Source organism: Netta rufina, assembly GCF_964035555.1.
Source record: "Netta rufina genome assembly, chromosome: 27".
Taxonomy (NCBI): Eukaryota; Metazoa; Chordata; class Aves; order Anseriformes; family Anatidae; genus Netta; species Netta rufina.
In genome coordinates this window covers 4,503,456-4,522,176 of record NC_140151.1, presented here as the reverse complement: position 1 = coordinate 4,522,176, position 18,721 = coordinate 4,503,456, and the positions used below count along the sequence as shown (strand labels likewise).

Below are 18,721 nucleotides of genomic sequence, written 5' to 3'. Positions count from 1 at the left end.
GCAATTAGGGGGGATTTGTTCGTTTTAATCATTTAAGAGATGGCTGGCGGCTCTGTAGCTCAGGAACTTTGGTACTGCTCATAACGCCTGGGCTGGGGGCAGCGCAGTGGGTTTTTTGTGAGCCTGGAGGCCTAAAGCAGAGTTTAAAAAGTTGTCCTTTTGCTACTTAAATTGCTGGTGAAAACGTAAATTTGTTTTCCTGCGTCTCAGCTGTGGTTTTAAGCAAACGTTTAGGAGCTCGTGATGCTTTTCTGGGGGTAGCGCTGCGTGACTTCGCTGCAGGGGGCTGATTTTTGGGAGAGTGACCGGCTCTGGTTGGTGTAAAGTGTTATTGTGGGAGCCAAGCGGGTCCGTGTAAAATCCCAAACGTACCCTGCAACTTTGGGCACCTTCAGAGGCAAATGAGACCCTCAGGATCTGCCACTTGTGGAGCTGGTGGTGCTGGTCACGCTTAGGATGTGTTAACTCAAATAAAACAACAAAAGGCACTGCTGGAGGCTCACCTGGAGCGCTCAGCACCCTGCTGGGGGCTGTTAGCACCGGGATACAGGAGCAGCTCCTCTCCTAAAGCTCTGCTCTCACCCTTTTCCTTCTTTGGGACCATTCAAACAGCTTATGGAGTGTATCAGCACGTCTTGCTGCTTGCTACACCTGGCTAGTTTAAAGAATAAACGTAGAATTGTAGCTGAACTTTGGAAATAAAAGTTTGCAGTTCTCCTTTTAACGTAAATTATACAGGAATACTTCTAGCTGAACTTTGATTTATAAATTTTTACGGTTCTCCCTTTAACATAAATTATCCAGGAATGCTTCTAGCTGAACTTTCAATGTATAAGTTTTTACAGTTCTCCTTTTAACATGCTAAATTATACAGCAAGGCTTAACAGGAACAAGAAAACAAGAAGATATTTATGAGAATGGGAATGGGAAACTCTGTCCTTACCTGCCAGCGTCAAGTAAGCACATTGTTAGTTTGAATAGCAGCCGGATTTGGTTTCTTGTCTGCTGGAAATGCTGAATTCTGTAAAAGGTGGATTTTTTTTTCCCCAAAAAGGTGGTGATTTGAAGGTTTCTCTCCCGGTGTGGCAGGTCAGCAGGTAAATCTGTGAGGTTTGTGTCTGTGTAATCAGGCAGGAAGCGGTGGGTCAGTTCTTGATCTCATTGTTGGTCTTATTTCATGCCGATTTGATGCAGCACCCGGACTTACGGTGGGTTTTTAGTGATTGCTTTTTCCTTTAAAGCTGCAGGATTTAAAGTAGCATGGATCTGGACTTATTAAAATGATGTAGAAGACACGGGGCGGTGAAGCATCCCGTGGATGTTTCCGTGCTGCTCGTTGGCGTCCTGGCTGTGGCTGGAACAGCTCTAGTTGTGGCTCGGCATGGAGAAGGGGCTTTACCCCACTGCTGTTGGGCTTTGTCACACTTTGGGACACAAGAACATATCAGGAGGGAGAGGGTGATAGATATTTTGGCTTCAGCCAGGCACCTTCGTGGTCTCAGGAGTCCCTTCGAGGTCTCTGCCCCCAAGGGTTGGGGCTCCTGTCCCAGCTGGCGCCGTGTTTCTTGCCCCAGACTACCCAAAGCCCCACCAATCCGGTCACCCACTGGGTAAGATCACCAGAAAGATTTCTGTTAGCAGAGAAACCTGTCACTTATCCCCTTTATTTGTAACAGGATTGTCAACAGCCCGCGTGTCTCACGCTGCAAGGCCAGTTTATGAAGGGAAAAGCCTCCCCTTTTGCTGCTAAATACCTCCACTTGGGGATCAGCTCCAAATCCTTTCCATCCTTTTTTATCTCCTGCCAGTCAAACGAGCTCTGCACCCACGTACCCTGTGGACTCTGGATCTGCAGGGGATCAGCGTCAGGCCTGTGGTGGCATTTTCTTTCGTGCGTGGTTCCTCGATGCACCTTTTACATGGTTTATTCCTCGTCCTGATGTTCCGATTTAATTGTCCAGCGTGAGCTTAGCAGCACGAGGATGTTCTTTCTGTGTCATCCCAGCGTTTTGTGTTCCCGTTTGGAGCCGCGGTGCCCCGCTATCAGCAGCGTGGTGATTACAGGAGCGATAGTCCAAGGACGTTGCTCTGCAAAGTGCTAATTCGGGTGTTTCTCTTCTAGCCCCAGATAATATCCGTAGCTGCAGCATTACCGCTGGCTTGGAGGCAGCCCGCAGGGCTCGAGTCGTTTTGCTGCTGCTGGATGCTTCGTTTGGGCAGCCCCCATCCCTTCCTAGCTGTGGGTTTGGGTTACAGCACCAGGGAGCTCTCGTTACGGCCTCAGCAGCGTCAGCGGGCATCCCTGCTCTTGTTTTATTTCTTTATTCTTACATTTTCCCCCAAGAGCCCTCCATTATTGTTTTATTTTCCCGTTTGTTCCACAACAAGGTGCTTCCCTCCTCCGAAATTCTGTATTCAGGTGAGCAGCGCTGCACAATTCGATGTCATCTTCAGAGATGATGGATATGCGACCGCTTTTCCAGAGGAGTCAGACCTTAAAAACCAGCGTGAGCTTCAAATCAGGCTCAGTGCTGCACGTGGAGGGGGAGCCAGGATGCTCCCTGAATGTTTTTAATTTCGGGAAAGGCAATGAAACCGCTCGGGCAAACGTTATGACAGAGACATTTAGCAACTTGAGGTTAGGAATTGTGTTTATTGCCTTTTTTTTTTTTTTAGTTTTGAAATTAAATATTACTTGGTCGCGATAAATAAACGTTACGCCTTGTTTCGTGGCAAGCTTCTGCGCAAATTCTGCGCCTGCCTGAGAAGAAGAAACCATTACTTTGTGCTAAAAGTGATGCTGTGCCCGTTGGGACATCCCAAATCTGCTTTGGGGTCCCTGAGGTCGGACCGAAGACCCCCAGGGCTGCGTGGCACGAGGGGCTGCAAACCTGAGGCTTGGCCCTGCTGAGATCCTCTCCTCCCCTGGGTGTTTTTAAGGTGCTCAGCAGGCTTGGGGCTGAGTTCATCCTCCTGCAGTCAGCACAAACACCACGTTTTGTCCTTGTTATCGAGCTCGCCCAGGTGCTGGTGTGAATTCAAAGCATTTCTCCAGTCGCTCTACAGCATCGTGGAGGAAAATGGCAGGGCTGAATCCCGACAGAAATCCCCTTCCAGCCTGGCTTGAAGACTGTTCATCACGGAGAAAGAAATGAGAGCTCCTTATTGATACCCGGAGAGATTCAGGGAGCTGCCTGGAAGTACCACAGCAATAAATAACTTTCTGAGCTGTGCTGGAGGGGCAGAAGTAAGTTTGCTCTGGCTGTTATTAGGAGGATAAATGGAAACGGGCAATTTATTGCTCCGATTCTCTTAACAAATGAGGGTGATGAGCCACGAGACCTTGATTTTACAGCGATGAGCACTTACCGAGCGCATCGTCCTGGTCCTTGGCAGTTAACAGTTGCATTGCTCAGCTTAAAAGCTTTTTTATTTTTGGTTGAAATACCTGACATTCATCGAGCGACCCGAGGCGTTCTCTGAGCCTCAGTCTCTTCAATCACCGGGGCCCTTTGACTGCTGCGACGCGTCCCTCGTTGCACGGCTGCATTTGTGAAATCCCGGTGCCTCCGAGCCACGTCTTCCTCCTCCTTGTCTCGCCGAGAAGGCAGCGAGGGAGTGGAGAGAGCCAGCTCCTGTCTGCAGCACCAAAAACCAGCGCAGGATCGGACCCCAGGCTTCAGGTTGGAGCAGCGTGCGCAGCCCCTGCCTCTTGTGCAGCTCCATTTAACACCACGTGCGTGTTTCACGAGTCCACAGGCATATGGCAAGTACAGAAATCCGCATTTCTTGGCCTTAAAACCTCCAAAGGAAAGCAGGAATGGATGGTGGCCCCTTCCCACCCCCGGGAGGTGCCAAAACTGGAGGTGGGACCGCGGTGACTCCGCTTCTGCTGCCCGTTGTGTGCTCCCGGTGATGGAGGAGGCAGAGATCTCGTGGCGCGCCCTCTGCTTTCCCAGCAGGTCTGGCTGGGATTCTAGCACACGGGGGATACAGGAAGGGATGAGCGTGCTGAAAATAACCACGGGGAACATGTTGCAGGATCCCTGGCTCAGCGAGCCGCTAACCAGAAGGCAGGAAGAAGGAACGGCGTGGAAACAACGTGCATGGGGAGGATTCCCAGCAGCTTACATCCCTCGGGATAAAAACCACCAGGCAGCAGCGAAGTTTGGGTCGATCTTACACCTAAAACGGAGCAGTTGGTGTCGGCACCTGCTCGCCTCTCGCTCGCCTCCTCCCCCGAGCCGTCAGGGCTCGCTCCTTTCTCCTTTCTGGCTCTGCCATCTTGAGCGTGCCGAGCACGGCGTGCGGTTCCTCAATTTGCTGAAATGGGAACTGTCAGCGTGGCGAAGGCAAACTCCCGTCAACTAAACCTGCCTCGAGCTCGTTGCAGCCCGTGGATGTAAAGAGCGTTGCTTAAGCAACCGTGTAATACAAGATCAATTCCCCAGCCGGCCCCCAGGGACTCCTTTTAGGTAGCTGTTATTCTCCTCGTGGTATTTATCATTTTAAAGATGATCATGCGTTGTTTATCTTCACCATGGGGAAAACACGGAGCAGCGCTGAGTTTTATTTGCAGCTTGTAGCATAAATGAGATTGATGGGTTGCTTTGCTTCCACGCTTCGAGCTTCACGGCTACTTTTGGTGGGCAAGAGATCCTAGAAATGGGGTGCCAGAGAGGGGAAGACTCAATTCTTCCCAGCGTTTGACATTAAAGGAAGCAGCAGCAACATCTTGCAGGGTTCGTAGGTGTTCCTGCTCACCCGGGGAGGAGAACACATGGTGCTGAGCCCGGCTGAGAAGACACCCGGTGGCTCTGGAGGACGCTGATCTGCAGCAAAACTCTTCCTCCGAGCTCCTGCTGCCAGGAGGACAGGGAGTGGAAGCTGTGCTCATCGTTTCTGAGGTTGGCTAGGCTCTGATAACCAGAGCTGGTGGAAAAAACGCTGCTTCTGCGTACAAAACCATCACGTTTGGGTAAAATCCTGTGGATTTCGTGTTGTGCTGGTGGAGATCCTGCCCTGGTGGGGCTGCGCTGCAGCCTGGGGGGATGGAGCACAAAGCGAGGGGGTCTCTGTTGGGTGTTTTTTGTTTTCTGGTAGGGACACAAACCCGTCTGACTTCCGTTTGCAGCAGCACAAATATTTCATTATAAATAGCCGCGGTAAATTGACCTACAAGGGAAGAGTCTCTCTCCTTTATTTTTGGCACCCTGAGTCAGTTGTTTTCTCGACGCAGGTTGGATAGAGAAACGGATGGTAAAATCATCCCAAACTGCATTTAATGTTGAAAGAGTGGATGTGAAGTTAATAATTGATCTCTGTAAGGTCAGCTGAGAAGGCTGTATGGGAAAAGCCGCCCTGTATGGCAGGAAAAAGTGTCGGGATCCTTTGGGTCTGGACTTGTTCAGCCTGGGTACGGGGCGAAGTTAGAGAGCAGCCCCAGTGGCTCTCCTGCTGCCTGGGCACCCCTGGGTGCAAGCACCCGGCTTCCCAGCTGACTCCTGAAGTCTGCTTGATAAACTTCCCGAGCTGTTCATCTAGAAAAGAGTGAATAACTCGAATTTGGGTTACTTGTGATTGCTTTTAGTGCTTTTTATTCTTTTTGCCTCGCCTTTTGGACCCGTAGCGGGGTGCCGGAGCGTTTCTGTGTGCCCCGTGCTCTGCTGTCTCATGCCTTGGTCCTTATCTACAACACGCAGGGCTCTTGCCCTGCACAGTCGTTACACTAAATGCCTTTTTTTTTTTTTTAATCTTGGCTGGAAGAGAAGGTACAGCCTGGTCTCTGTAGTGAAATAATCCCCACCTCCTCGCTGCCCCGACCGTCTGTGGCATTTGGGAGCTGGATGCTGGAGCAAAGGTGGCTCGAGTTCTCCCCCCAGGGTGGAGAGGAAGGGGATCGGCTGCTCTTGTCGCTGAAATATTGAAATGTGCTGAAAATGGAGCTTTGCAAACCCAAAATGGGGTGGCCACAGCTCAGTGCCTCTGCCTGTCAGCAGGACGGACAGGAGAAAATCAGCTTCTTGGTGGGACGTCCCCGAGAGGTGTGCCTGAAGGCTGCCGTCAGAGCGCTTTGGTTGGAGCTCAGCGTGTCGTGAGTGCTTGGGGAGTGTTCGAGCACAGCAAATGAAAGAAAAATGAAATGAAATAGCCCTTCACGGCCTCAGAAAATGGGTGAAAGCTCCGCGTTTGGACCCCAGGCTGCCCTTTGAAGCGGCCTCGTAGGCTTTGCTACTTCTCTTCATGAGCCCGAAGATGCTCAGTGCCCTGCAGCTGCGTTTTGGGGGACACCGCGAGGAAGAAGCACGAAGCGAGCTGGAGGGACACAGGACGAGTGCCACGGAGCAGCAATCCTCCTCCTGAGCTGCTCGAGGAGTTAAGTCAGGGTGGTGTAAAACTCAGTGCAAAAAGCTCTTAAAAAGGAAAAAAAAAAAAAAAACACAATTTTCTTTCCTAAGGTGTCAGCTCCGCTCTTGGTTGCTGCTGCTCAGCTGACGCCTCCCTGCGAGCTGTTTGTAAGCCACCAGCTTCCCAGCTCCCTTTCCAGCAGAAAGAGTGGAGTCATCTGTGGGACTTTCCTCTTTTTTTTAGTTTCTTTGTCCTTTTTTTCAGCAGGGCTAAAACACCACTGAAGGATGCCGTGATGCTTTTCTGGAAGCCTTTAATTGCAGAGGACGCTGCCAGCAGAATGACTTCTGTCCCCCGAACGTGCTCGTTACCTAGGGAAGGTTTTCTAGATTTCACGGGATTTTCTGTGAAAAAGGAGCTGAAATCCTTGGCTTTTGGGGTTTCTCAGAAGCCAACCGGCGTGTGCTGAGCTCGTCTGCGTGGTGCTTGGCACGTTTGGCTCTGCTGCACCGCTGAGCACGAGGCTGGGGGCCAAAAATCCGTCGCCCTGCTCGCTGCCCTGGGCTGGGAGCCGGTCCCAGTTGTTATCACAGGTTGTGGATCCCTCCAGGAAAAAAAAACAGCCAGGCAGAGATCGCCAGAGGGAATGCCTCCTCTGGGACCCGGGGGCGATGTGTGCTTGGTACTGGAGGGCACTGGGGGATACTGGAGGGCACTGGGACCCGCTGCCTTCTGCGGAGACGAGACTGGTGCAGCTGGATTCGTCCACCCTGCTTTGCGTGCTCCTAGAAGGATGTGTTTGCAGTCCTTATAACAGATGGAGTTGGGCTTTGTCTAAACAGCCCCTTGAGGCTGTTTTTGCTTTCTGGGGCGGCGTTAACCCCAAAGGAGAGCTCCTGGGCTCCTGTCCAGGCAGTCTCCTTCCCCAGCACTTCAGTTCTTGGGGCACCGATTATTTTTTTGGGAGCAACAGAGCTCACAGGGCACAATTTTCCCTGAAATTACATTTTAAACCCAACAAAACTCTTGAATACAGTGCGAGGTACAGAAACTTCTGCAGAAACTCCCTGCTTGCGTCTCCTCTAACACTCCCTCTTGTCTGACGATCGTCCTGGCAGCAGGGCTGGCTGTGTTTGGAATCCCTTTTTCCAACCAAAGAAGCCCAAAGCACAGGAGTTCGGGTACTCTTGCAATGATTTACCCCTGGAAACCCAGGATGAAAATACCTGCGTGTTCACCGAGCAGCCAGAACCCCAGGGAGGCTTCGCATCCATCTGCAAAGCCACTTCTTAAACTAGGACACCTCAGGTTCTGCTGGGGGAAACCATCTGCCTGGATCAGGGTTTATGGCGAATATTTTCCAGTGGTTTGAGCGCACAGCACCCGCCCGGTGGTTTTATTTCCTTCTGACGTGTTCGTGGAGACGCTGCTCGCAGGCATCCGTCCCCTTCTTCATTTATTCTGCTCTGCTTCAGGTCGTTCTGGCGTGTGTGGTGGAGAAGATGGAACGTCAGCTCCTTCCAGCATCCTGGGATGCTGAAATCTGTCACGGTGCCCTGCAGAGGGGATGCAAACCGGGCTCACCAGGGTTTTGCTGCTGTATGAGATTAAAAATGAGACGTGAGGGGGGATTTTCAGGATGCTGCGATGCCCTCGGGCAGGATAAGAGCAATCCCAGGGCACGAGCTCCTTCTCCTAGGGCCAGGCGGTGGTGGGGAGGCGACGAGGTGCTTTGTCCGGCGTAAAAGGTGGCTGTAAAATTCCCGAGCTTCTAATTTAGCAGGTTAAATACGTTTTGGAGATCCGGGAGCAAAGTGAGTCAAGTGTTTTCCTTTTCACAAAGGGTAAAATGACACGTGTGTCTACGTGCGTCGAACCTGGGTCAAACTATTGCATAAATAAGCGGTGAAACCTCGCTTCTAATGCCCTTTTCTCTCTGTTCCAGAGCCTAGCCCAGCTAGAGAACCTGTGCAAGCAGCTGTATGAGACCACAGACACTGCGACACGGCTCCAGGCAGAGAAAGCCTTGGTTGAGTTCACCAACAGCCCAGACTGCCTGAGCAAGTGCCAGCTTCTTCTGGAGAGAGGGAGTGTATGTAAAACAACAAAAAAACTGTTCAAAAGGGACCCTGGTGTGTTGGGCACTGGCCCCAGGCTGTGGTATGCAGGGTTTATGTTGCACACCCAGTGCACTCGAGGGGTTTCATCTCTGTTTGTGGGCATCTCTGCCAAAGAAAGTGTTGGATCAGAGAATAACCAGAATACACCAGCAGCAGGATGCAGGATACACCAGCAGTAAATCCTCCCTAACTTAAAAGCAGAAAGTTTTTCTTCTTTTTAAGTGACCGTTTGATTTTTACTTAGTTCCAGCAGAAATAATTGAATTGCTTTGCCACGAGATCTTTCAAGATTTGATTTTTTTGGCAGAACCTGCGCCCAGCTCTCCTATCGATCAGCTTGTTCACAAAAATAGGGGACGTTAAGCAGCGTGTCGTAAAGAATCAGGCCTCCAGGAGGAGGAGGAGGTGGTGAAGGGAGGGGGAGAAGAGTGACACTTCACAGGCTTGGCAAACTTGTACAAAGCAGAGTTGTTTTTTTTATTGTAAGGAATTCTCTATAAGTTTTTTGGATTTCTTTGGAGTGAAAAATTAAATGTGAACTTCAATCAATTTAAAACAAGTGGATTTGAAACTCTTCTGCTGGGAGCCAGCAATCAGTTAACCTGAAGAGAAATGATTTTTTTTTAGGAAAGTTTCTAAAGTCTGGCTCACTCCATACCAGGCGGTCCTTGAAAGTGCTGGAATAAATAGATTTCCTGCATCCTGGATGCTGTGCTTTCCACACCACCACATATCACAGAAATTAGCCTGCAAAACCCTTGCCATTTCCCAGGCTGTAACTGGTGGAATCGGCTGCAGCCAGGGGTTTTAGGTGGTTGAATGCCACCATTTGTGTCCCTGAATTAGGTGCCAGTTCACCAGTCCGTGTGCTGTTCCATAAGAAATACATTTTAACCTGTATTTAGTAATCAGGTGGAAGTCATAAGTGCTTCTTAATGCATAGGATCATACTGCTATGACTCAGAGTGCTAATAGTCTTTTTTTGGGCATGATGTTTTAGCTGACTTCATGCAATTTGACCAGGTTTGCAGTTCTAGGGAACCAGGGCTACCTGAAAGCTGCCAGAATAAAGCCTGCAGGATTTTTGCTTGGAGGGAAGAGTGCTTGTTTTTCCCAATGTTATTCCATTCATATAAATACCCCATAAGAGGTACTGCCCCACAGTGCAGCAGGTATTGCTCTTGCCTGTCCTGCTTTGTGCTCCTGGAGCCGGTTTTGTTCTGCTCGGGTTCTGCTTCTGCTTGGGTTCAATTCCATTATTTTCCTATCTTCATAAGCTTTTCCTTTCTTGAGCACTTTCTTTGAGTGTTTTTGCAGACACTAGAGTAAACCAAAACAGAATAAACACTGTGTAGAGGGTTTAGACTTAAACTAATGTCTTAAACTCAACTTTCCAGCGAGCAGTTAGCTCAGCATTCACCACTGCTGCTTGATCTCCTTGTTCTGCAATGTGCAATAAATGACTTCTTGTTTTTTTTTTTTCTCCACAGTCGTCCTACTCCCAGCTCTTGGCAGCTACATGCCTTACGAAGCTCGTGTCACGCACAAACAACCCCTTACCGTTGGAGCAACGAATAGATATTCGTAAGTGCAAGACTTAATTTTTCGTACCAAATGAATGTTAATGATTATTGCACACACTTTCAGCCACAAGTGGGAGGCTTTCTGCAACCTACTGTGCTTTGCAGTGGTTTGGGCATCCCAAGGTATGGAGTGAAAAGAAACATTTTTCTTAGGTGTCATCTTCTGTGTTATTAGCTAGCAGAGCTCAAGGCTGAAGACCTAGAGTTCTTCCAGATGTAAGGGAATGACAACCCTGTGGCTTGTGAATAAATCTTCGTAACGTTTCTTGGGGGAAGGTAAAATATGCATGGTGCTCTCCCCTTCTGAGGACATGCTTTCAAAGCTGAAAATCCTTTATGGCTCTCTGAAATATCATTGAGAGTATTTCCTAAGGGAGCAGTCGGTCTGTCACAGCACTCTTTCCTGGAGAATGACTGATGCTTCCTCTCCTCCAAGGAAGGAGTCTGAATGCCATTCAGACTGCTTTCATTTTTAGAAGCGATGTGATAAATGATCATCCCTGAGGAGAGGTCTTGTAAACCTTTTCAGCTTTTCTTCTTATTTACACGTGCATTCAGAGGGCTGGATTTAATCTGGTAATACAAAATTAGTTAGGTCTTGGGGAGGAGCTCATACCTGTCTCTAACCTCATCCCAGATTTGTCCTGCAGCTCCACTGCCTTAAAGAAAGGCACAAATAGAAGGTCAATGTTTTTATCTGTCTGCAGTGATGATTGTTTTTTGGATTTTTTTCTGAAACAGCTTTCAAAAAGATACCTTTTTCCTAACATTGTTAACCTCTCGGCTCCAGCTGCAGTGTTTTTGTCTACAGCTAAACCTCTTCTCTGTGTTTCAGGGAACTATGTGCTCAACTACCTTGCCACTAGGCCAAAGCTGGCAACGTTTGTCACGCAGGCACTAATCCAGTTGTATGCCAGGATCACAAAGTTGGGCTGGTTTGACTGTCAGAAGGATGAATATGTCTTCAGGAACGTGATTACAGATGTCACAAGGTTTTTACAGGTCAGGATTTAAGACGAATACACGTGTTGTGGGATGTGGAAGTTCATGTATTTTCAATTATCGTTTTGCACCTTAGAATCCTCTGTCCAATATTTCATCTCCTGTCCTTGGCTGAGTAATGACTCCTGTGGCTAAGAAGCTCAAAACTGACCTATCCTGCCAGCTGCCAGAATTTAAAGCTTGGTGGGGCAGGGATTTATTTCTGGAAAGTGCCAGCGTTAGTATTCAACGGTGAGGAAAGTAGTTGAGTGTTCCAGTTGCACAACTCTCCTTTAAAGCCCTCAAACTTCAATACACCGTGCTGAGCAGTGCAAAATGGTAAACACACGGGTTTATTGTCTGCAGGAGCAGCATGTGCCATGCCTGACTTCCTCTCATTGATTGTTGCAGTGATATGTCATGCAAGCGGCTTTTTATCTGAGTTACCATAACAAAATGTAGCTTAAAATTAGCCCGTTCCACAAACGGTATTGTGAACAACTTTCTTTCGAAGTCTTGGCTGTAGTTTCATAGAGCTACGTGCTGGTTTGTTCCCGCCCCAAAGGAGTGTGCAGGTAGAATGGTTCATTCCTATCAACAGCTCTCCCCAGACTGAAACTTGGTTCCAGAGAGATCAGCAATTCCTGTGACAGCGTGGATGCTGATTTATTTGCTCCGAAATTTTAACCAAAATAGAAAGTTGGAGGAATAAGCCAAAAGAGAATGAAATAACCAGAAATTCCAAGCGTGGAAAAGGAGATATATTGTGTACAAGGCTTTAATTCTGAGAATTTTTAGATTGTTTGCAGTGAGTAGCATCTAAAAGGTGTTAAATGATTCAAAGATCATGCTCCCTTCTGTTCCTGCGTGCTCAAGTTACCTCTTGGGGCTACTAGTGGGCAGGAGGATGTATTATTTTTTTCAGCCATGGGCTCAGCAAGGTTTTCCAGTGGCTTCTGTGTAGATAACGTGTAAGTACTAAGGCTGTTATCAAGAGATGGCTGCCGTAAAGAAGTAGCCAAGGTTGCAAGCCTAAATATTCTTGAATTTCTCTGTTTCAGGTGAGTTCAGTCTTGGGAATTGGAGAAGAGATCAGGGCAATTCAAGCAGAAGGTGGAACTAGGAGAAAAAGACAAAAAAAAAAAACAGTTATTAGCTACAGCACAGAAACTGGGGCAAAGGAACAATACAGGTTGTTCCTCTTAAACCATTTGATAAATGAAATGCCATTTCGAGTGAAGAGGTGTCTGTAACAGACTCATCTCACAATCGGGCCCTTGTTGGCAGTCTCAAGTGAAGCCAGAGGCTGAAAGGGCTGCGAAGAATGGACTCCCTTCACTGGAAGATAGGGTGTCCTTTCAGCTCTAGGGTCGTGGGGCTGGTGTGTGGCGAATCTTGGTCAGCTGCTACTCGTATTGTTCAAGGCCTGCAGTTTAAAAAGAAAAGTTTATTTCCCAGAGTTTTCATCTGGCAACTTTAGTAGTGGGGCATCTGGACCATCAGGAAGCCACGGAAGTTTTTGCATGTTTTACCACAGCCTCTGTTAAAATTAAGCAAACTGATTTAAAAAAAAGAAATTAACAAGTAAATATTTTTTTGTGTTATATCCCAACCCTGAAAAGATGTGGATTAAGCAATTTTTAAAGTCTATTTTTGTTCAGTCGTGTTACCAAATTCTTTAGAAACCTTTGCATTGTTAATAAGATGAAGTATTTCAAAAGCACATTTAAATTCTGTTTGGTATTGCTCCGAGGCTTTTTCCCCACTCATAATACTACAAGGATAAAGCATTTCTAGTAGAGAAACACGTCTAGAAATCCTCCAAACAGAAAAGCCAGTGAACGACTGTGAAGCTCGAAGAAAACACCCCACCACTAACTCCTTTCCCTGTCCTCTCCTTCCTCAGGATAGTGTAGAGCACTGCATCATAGGAGTGACAATCCTGTCCCAACTAACTAATGAAATTAATCAAGTAAGTGCTACAGCCTTCCTCAGTGAAGTAAGTGTCCAATTTTCTCATTCATATTGTTGTGTCCTGCTGTGTCTGTGCATTGTTTGGTTTTATTTTGGGGGTTGTTTTTGGAGGGGGGTGTTGTGTAGTAGGCACTTTGGGTTGCTGTGGGGTTTTTGTTTGTGTTTTGTTTTGTTTTGTTTTTTTTACACAATCATTTACTTGTGTGGTAAGATGCTGAAACCTCTTGTCCTGAGGAATTGTCTTTTCACTGGCATCTTCCATCTTCTCTCATGCTTGGATGTAACCTTCTGAGACCAAAAAGGAGGGAACAACGCTGCACAGTCAGTCAAGCCTACCTAGTGAGGACCAAATCCCAAGCATGAGGGCATCATTAGCACCTCCAGTTGTCAGCCCCTGTGCATTGTTTCAGCGCGCAGCATTCTTCTGCCAAGAAGTGAACGTAGCATCCCCTCCTCGGTCCTGACCAGGCAGATAAAACAAAGAGGATTTGTCAAACTGTGGAGGTTTTTGAAGCAGCCTTTTCATCCCGCACTAAATTTCATGGTGTTCCCAGCAGACAGTCCTCAGACAATAGAAATTCGTCGGGGTTGAGCACCTGGTGGTGCTGGCTGTTGCTGCAGGAGCCTCTCTGCAGGCTGCTTACCTCTGATGTGATGCAGCCTCCCTGTATTTATCTTGAAAGCTGGAATAAGTGGCTTTTCTTGGTGCTTACCTCACTTTCTGAATCAGTGACACAGCCTTTGCCATAGCACCACTGATGGCTACCACTGCCCGAAGAAGTTAGTTTGTACAGGTTACCAGCTGTGCAATTATCTCCTAATTTTGCAAAGAGGAACAGGTTTTTGTGTAGTTGATATCTTACTAAGGAAGCTAATCTCTTATTTTTGCTGATAAATTGACTAATCCTGGCAGCAGAATGGAGAGATCCTTGTGTGGGATTGGAAAGATGATTACAAATCGTTTACAGCTCCAGGAATGGAGATGCTGGAGGAGGTTTTGTCCCGGCCAGGCCAAAACACTGATTTTTCCTGCTGGAATTGATGAATTTCAGCATCTTTGAGCTTCCCAAGCCCTTCACTGTAATCTGAATGGCTTCTGCATCTGTTTCAGACCTAAATTTGCATTTATTCTTTAAGCCTGGCCTGATCAGTAAGTCCAAACCTGCAGCCCTCCTCCCTGTCACACCACGTCTCATTACTGTGACAGTTCCCTTGCCCAACCTTTCGTCCATCCTCACTTCATCTCCACAGAGAGCTGGTCCTTTGCTTCCGTGCATAAATGATGGAAGCAAGTCTGCTTACCCCTGTAAGTTAGCATTCATCTGCCAGCATCTTTGTACAGGGCTACAACTTCTGCTCACACCAGAACTATTGCAGAAACACTCCTATTTCAGTTCCAGAACCTCTTCAGATAGATACTTTTAAAAAAGGCAGTGAATTTAAAGACTTAGGAAGAGATTTTTGATCAAGTACTTTGGCTATTAGATCTGCCACAGTTTACTACTCATTCCTAAATGCACTTTGTGCCAGCCGTTGCACGGGGCTGGATGCAGTGACTCATCTTGGAATGTTTCAAACTGCCACTACTTGCAAAACAATAACTCTGCCAGCGTGCTTACTCATCAGAGTGGGGTCGTGTACACGTATGTAGCAAAAATAATAATTTCTGGGGCTTATCCTCAAGCTTTTTCTGGTTATTTAAACTTCTTTTTAAATTGCACGAGAGTGAAGTTTGCTAGAGCTTTGTTTACTAACGCTCATGCTTTAAAAGCTCAGCACGCATAAAATAGTGTGCTAGTCGCTGATCTGAAGCACCAGCTTTCCTCCTGACGTAGTGCACAGACTTGCCCGGAGGTGTGCTGAGTGTTCGACGTGTTGTAGAAGTTCACTGATTTATGCCATGTGGTCTCGTGGTGAAGAAAAGGGAAATTCTTGTTTTTGAGCTCAGAAACATGTGAGATTTGTAATGACCGTGGGGACAGCAAACAACACTCCTTTCCTTAAAGACCCTGAAATCTACTCGCATCAGTTGAGGACTGATAATTCAGTCCTGAGAAATCATCTGACAGATTTAGGTGCAGCTCCGATCTGCCACCAGCTCTCAGGAGGTGCAGACCCTCTCTTTCTCATCGATAACACAAGATGAGGATGTTTGCCTCCGTCCTCCTCGTTGCAAACAGAGGCATAAACAGACAAGAGATCCAAGTTCTGTGCATCTCTGCCGGGCTCTAAGCCCTTCTGCTCCATCCCAGATGCGCTGCAGTAACTGATTGCCCTTCAAATAACTCAGCCTGGGCGAGTGGAATTTTACCAGCCTGTGTTCAGACAGACGTAGTATCATTTTGCTCTTCAATCCAGCAAGCAGCCTCCGAGGTGATGTAACCTGTGCTCTCAGGAGCCTTAGCCATGGTTAGAATGCATTGATGGAGTCACTGTAAGACTGTTACCCTCTGGAAAGCAACCTGGTGTGTATTTGCATCCTAAATCATCTCATCTTTTGTATTCTGATACGGTGAGAGGTCCAGAACTGGGGTTTATAATAGAAATGACAAAGTCCAAACTGCCTGTCACTGGTTAACTCTCCTTCTAGTTTTCTTCTCCTCTGTGCAGGTTCAGGAGGGGAAATGTAAGTGGCCTTTTAATTGCTAGTAGGTGACCCTGTGTCTGCCCCACGGCTTCAGGTAGGATTTAACTCTCCAGAGCTCAGAGCACGTCCGAGAGCAGTGCTCAGGTTTCTAAACGACTAAGTTCTGTTGGAAACACTCCCTTTAATCTCTCTTTAGAAGAGATTTAAACGAATTTGAGAGTAGACCAAACCTGCTTTCTGTCAGGGACAGAGTGGAACCGTGTCGTAAATATTTTAGGTGGAATGTTCCATCGTAAACCAGCCGTGTGCTGTCACCTGTGGAAGAGCTGAGGGCAGTGGAGGAGCCAAAACACATGCCACAGTGATCATACATCCCTCTGGTTTAGCCAGCTGGTGTAATCTCACTCTGGAGAGGGAAACCTTGATGTCCCAGTGCTTCCACAGGGTTCCTGCATGTTCTGCGGTCTTGTTCCAGCTCTGCACATCAGTTCTAAGCGCTGGTTTTCTCTCTGCTCAGGCTGACACTACTCATCCACTGACCAAGCACAGGAAAATAGCCTCTTCCTTCCGAGATTCGTCTTTATTTGATATTTTCACACTGTCATGCAACTTACTGAAACAGGTAAGGAAACTGTCATTTGTCACCTCTCTTGGGGGCTGCATGGTGGGGTGACAGACTTTGGGCTGAAGTTACCTGTAATAAAACTCTTGGAATGAGCACTCTTGTTCTAAAAGCCAATGTCCTGAAGCTGCTGTTCAGGAAAACTTGGAGGATCATATTAAAGAAGAAAAAAAAAAAAAACAACACACAAATATGGAGATATCGTAAATATTTTCAAAGATTTTGACTGAATGTATGTGTCTGCACCACGAGGCTTGGGTTAAACTTTCCTGGCTTAAAAAATCAGGAGAGAGATGAGGTGTTTGTTTTACACTTCAGATGTCTGTGACTTACAATACTGGCCAAGAGTTTTCCTGTAAAGTAAGACTTTGGTTTAAAACCCATATGGTGGGAGAAAAAAAACACTTGTGAAGATGCGTTTAGTAAGTGAAGAGAGGACTGAAGATCATCCTTGATCTTTCTACACGTGATAAATATTAGGCTGTTCTGCGTTCACCATGCTTTTACCTTATGCTAATTATCAACCGAGTTGACTTGCTTTCAGAAAACTTACCTTGGAAGCAGATGACAATATTCCAGCTGCAGGAGCACACGTATGTTTTGTTAGCAGGCAGAGTATCTGAAGAAAATTCTTGCTCGTGCATCACGTTTCTTTTCTAAGCAGCTCATCTCAAGGTTGTAAGGGTGCCTTCTATAGCAGCACTTTATGGGAGAGCCTACTCCAGTAAACGTAGCAGCAGTTGCACGGGTTGGATTAGTTTAACTTTTATCCTTCCAGCCGAGTGAAGTGTCAAATTGGACAAATAACACAAGAGTGAAAAGCACGTTTTATTTTAAAGATCTTTCAAAATGAGCAGCCCTGCTTCCCTCGGTAATAGAGGTGGGTATGTGGGTGTAATTTGATCTCTTTTTTTATCCTGGTTCACAAAGGAAGCAAGGCTTTGTACAGTTCTGCTGCTTTTTGTTCCCTGTGCACGCATCCTCCTGAACCATAACAGCTCCAGTAACTTGAATTCGATGGCTTATTTCGGATGCATTTGATGATCAATTAGAGGTGCCAGAAGTAATGGGATTCCTCTGCTTTTGTGGAACAAAGCACCTGAGGAGGTGGCTCAGCTGGGGGAAGGACTGTAGTGCAGACTTGCCTGTATTTATATGGCAGGGCAGCATCCTAGAAATGCCCAGACTGGCTGGAGAAACTCCCCCAAGTGCTTGTGCTCAGCCAGGAGCCTGCTGTCCCCAGCACTGCACTTCTGCTGCCCTATACGTGTAGCTCTAGCTGAAATACACAGCTTGACTCAGGAAAAAGCCTCTGCTTTTCCACCCTAACCCTCAATCCTCCTGCTTTTGTTTCATGCAGCAGCCTAAGGCAGGTGGCAATGTTTTCTGTTGTCTCCTGCAGCATCCTGGTTTCCTGTGATTAAACACCTACCACCCGAGTTCGTTCTTTTATCTCCTGGTAGCTCTCTCTCTTCTCTATATAAAGCAGAAGTTTCCAAGGTGATCCGTTGAAGTGGGGAGGGTGATGGATTGGGCTGCTACGAACTGTGAGCACGTTTGTAGCAGCAGCCATAAAACACGTGCAGCTAGGCAGCCCCAAAAGAATCCCTCTTTGTGGAGGGGGTGAGGAAGACATTCCAGTGACCATTGGCACGGGTCTTGGCAGTGTCAGTGCGATGCAAGATGTTATTTGCAGTAGACTTAAGTGAGAAGTTTGCTTTGTTTCAGGCCCAGAGCAGTGACACAAAGCACAGAGAGGCTGGGCCTGGAGCGCAGACCTCAGTGCTGCGTCTTAGCTGCAGTGAAAGGACCTCGTGTTTCATGGCCATCGAGCTCTTTGTGTCACTTGAGAGAATTCGAGTTCTCCCCGTCCCCAGCAGAGCGCTGTAACTGGAGCAGGGCTTACCCAGATCAGCTGTGCAACAGAAGTGAGCGTGCTCATTTCCATCTGAGGGTTAGGTGGAGCAACAGGATTCCCTGCTGTGAAGTGCTTGTCAAGCAGAAAATGTGTTCTTCTGTTTAACCTTAATAAGAATTTCCTTATCTCGTGAATCTCGTGGTGTAAGTGCAAGCTGGCAAGCCTGGCTGCTTCTCTGCTGTGCGGTGCAAACCAAGGGAAGAAGGAAGCACTGAGTTTATCCATCTCGTGTAAAGGCAAAGCATGTAGATAATACATGTCTGTAAAAATATGGGATAAAAATATGGGTTGGTGCCTGTGGCATGTGATCCTTAGGATTGCTGTGTCCTGTTGAAGGTGAGTTAGTGTCTCACTCTCAGCCATCACTTGATTATTATTTTTTTTTTTACTTTCACTTCTTTAATCCACCGTATTTTACAGGCTTCTGGGAAGAACCTGAACCTGAATGATGAAAGCCAGCACGGTCTGCTTATGCAGCTTCTAAAGCTCACGCATAATTGCCTGAACTTTGATTTCATCGGCACGTCAACAGATGAGTCCTCAGATGATCTTTGCACAGTGCAGATCCCAACCAGTTGGAGATCAGGT

At 47.3% G+C, this 18,721-nt stretch overlaps 1 protein-coding gene across 1 annotated transcript in view; it reads left to right on the top strand.

The window, feature by feature from the left end:
• Positions 1 to 18,721, top strand: part of XPO7 (exportin 7) — a 43,242-nt gene that overhangs the window by 3,694 nt on the left and 20,827 nt on the right. The window contains exons 2-7 of the mRNA XM_084302311.1: positions 8,294 to 8,440; positions 9,959 to 10,052; positions 10,887 to 11,053; positions 12,939 to 13,004; positions 16,111 to 16,215; positions 18,554 to 18,719. Coding sequence (XP_084158437.1) covers positions 8,294 to 8,440; positions 9,959 to 10,052; positions 10,887 to 11,053; positions 12,939 to 13,004; positions 16,111 to 16,215; positions 18,554 to 18,719 — 745 coding nt within the window. The remainder of the gene's footprint in view (positions 1 to 8,293; positions 8,441 to 9,958; positions 10,053 to 10,886; positions 11,054 to 12,938; positions 13,005 to 16,110; positions 16,216 to 18,553; positions 18,720 to 18,721) is intronic.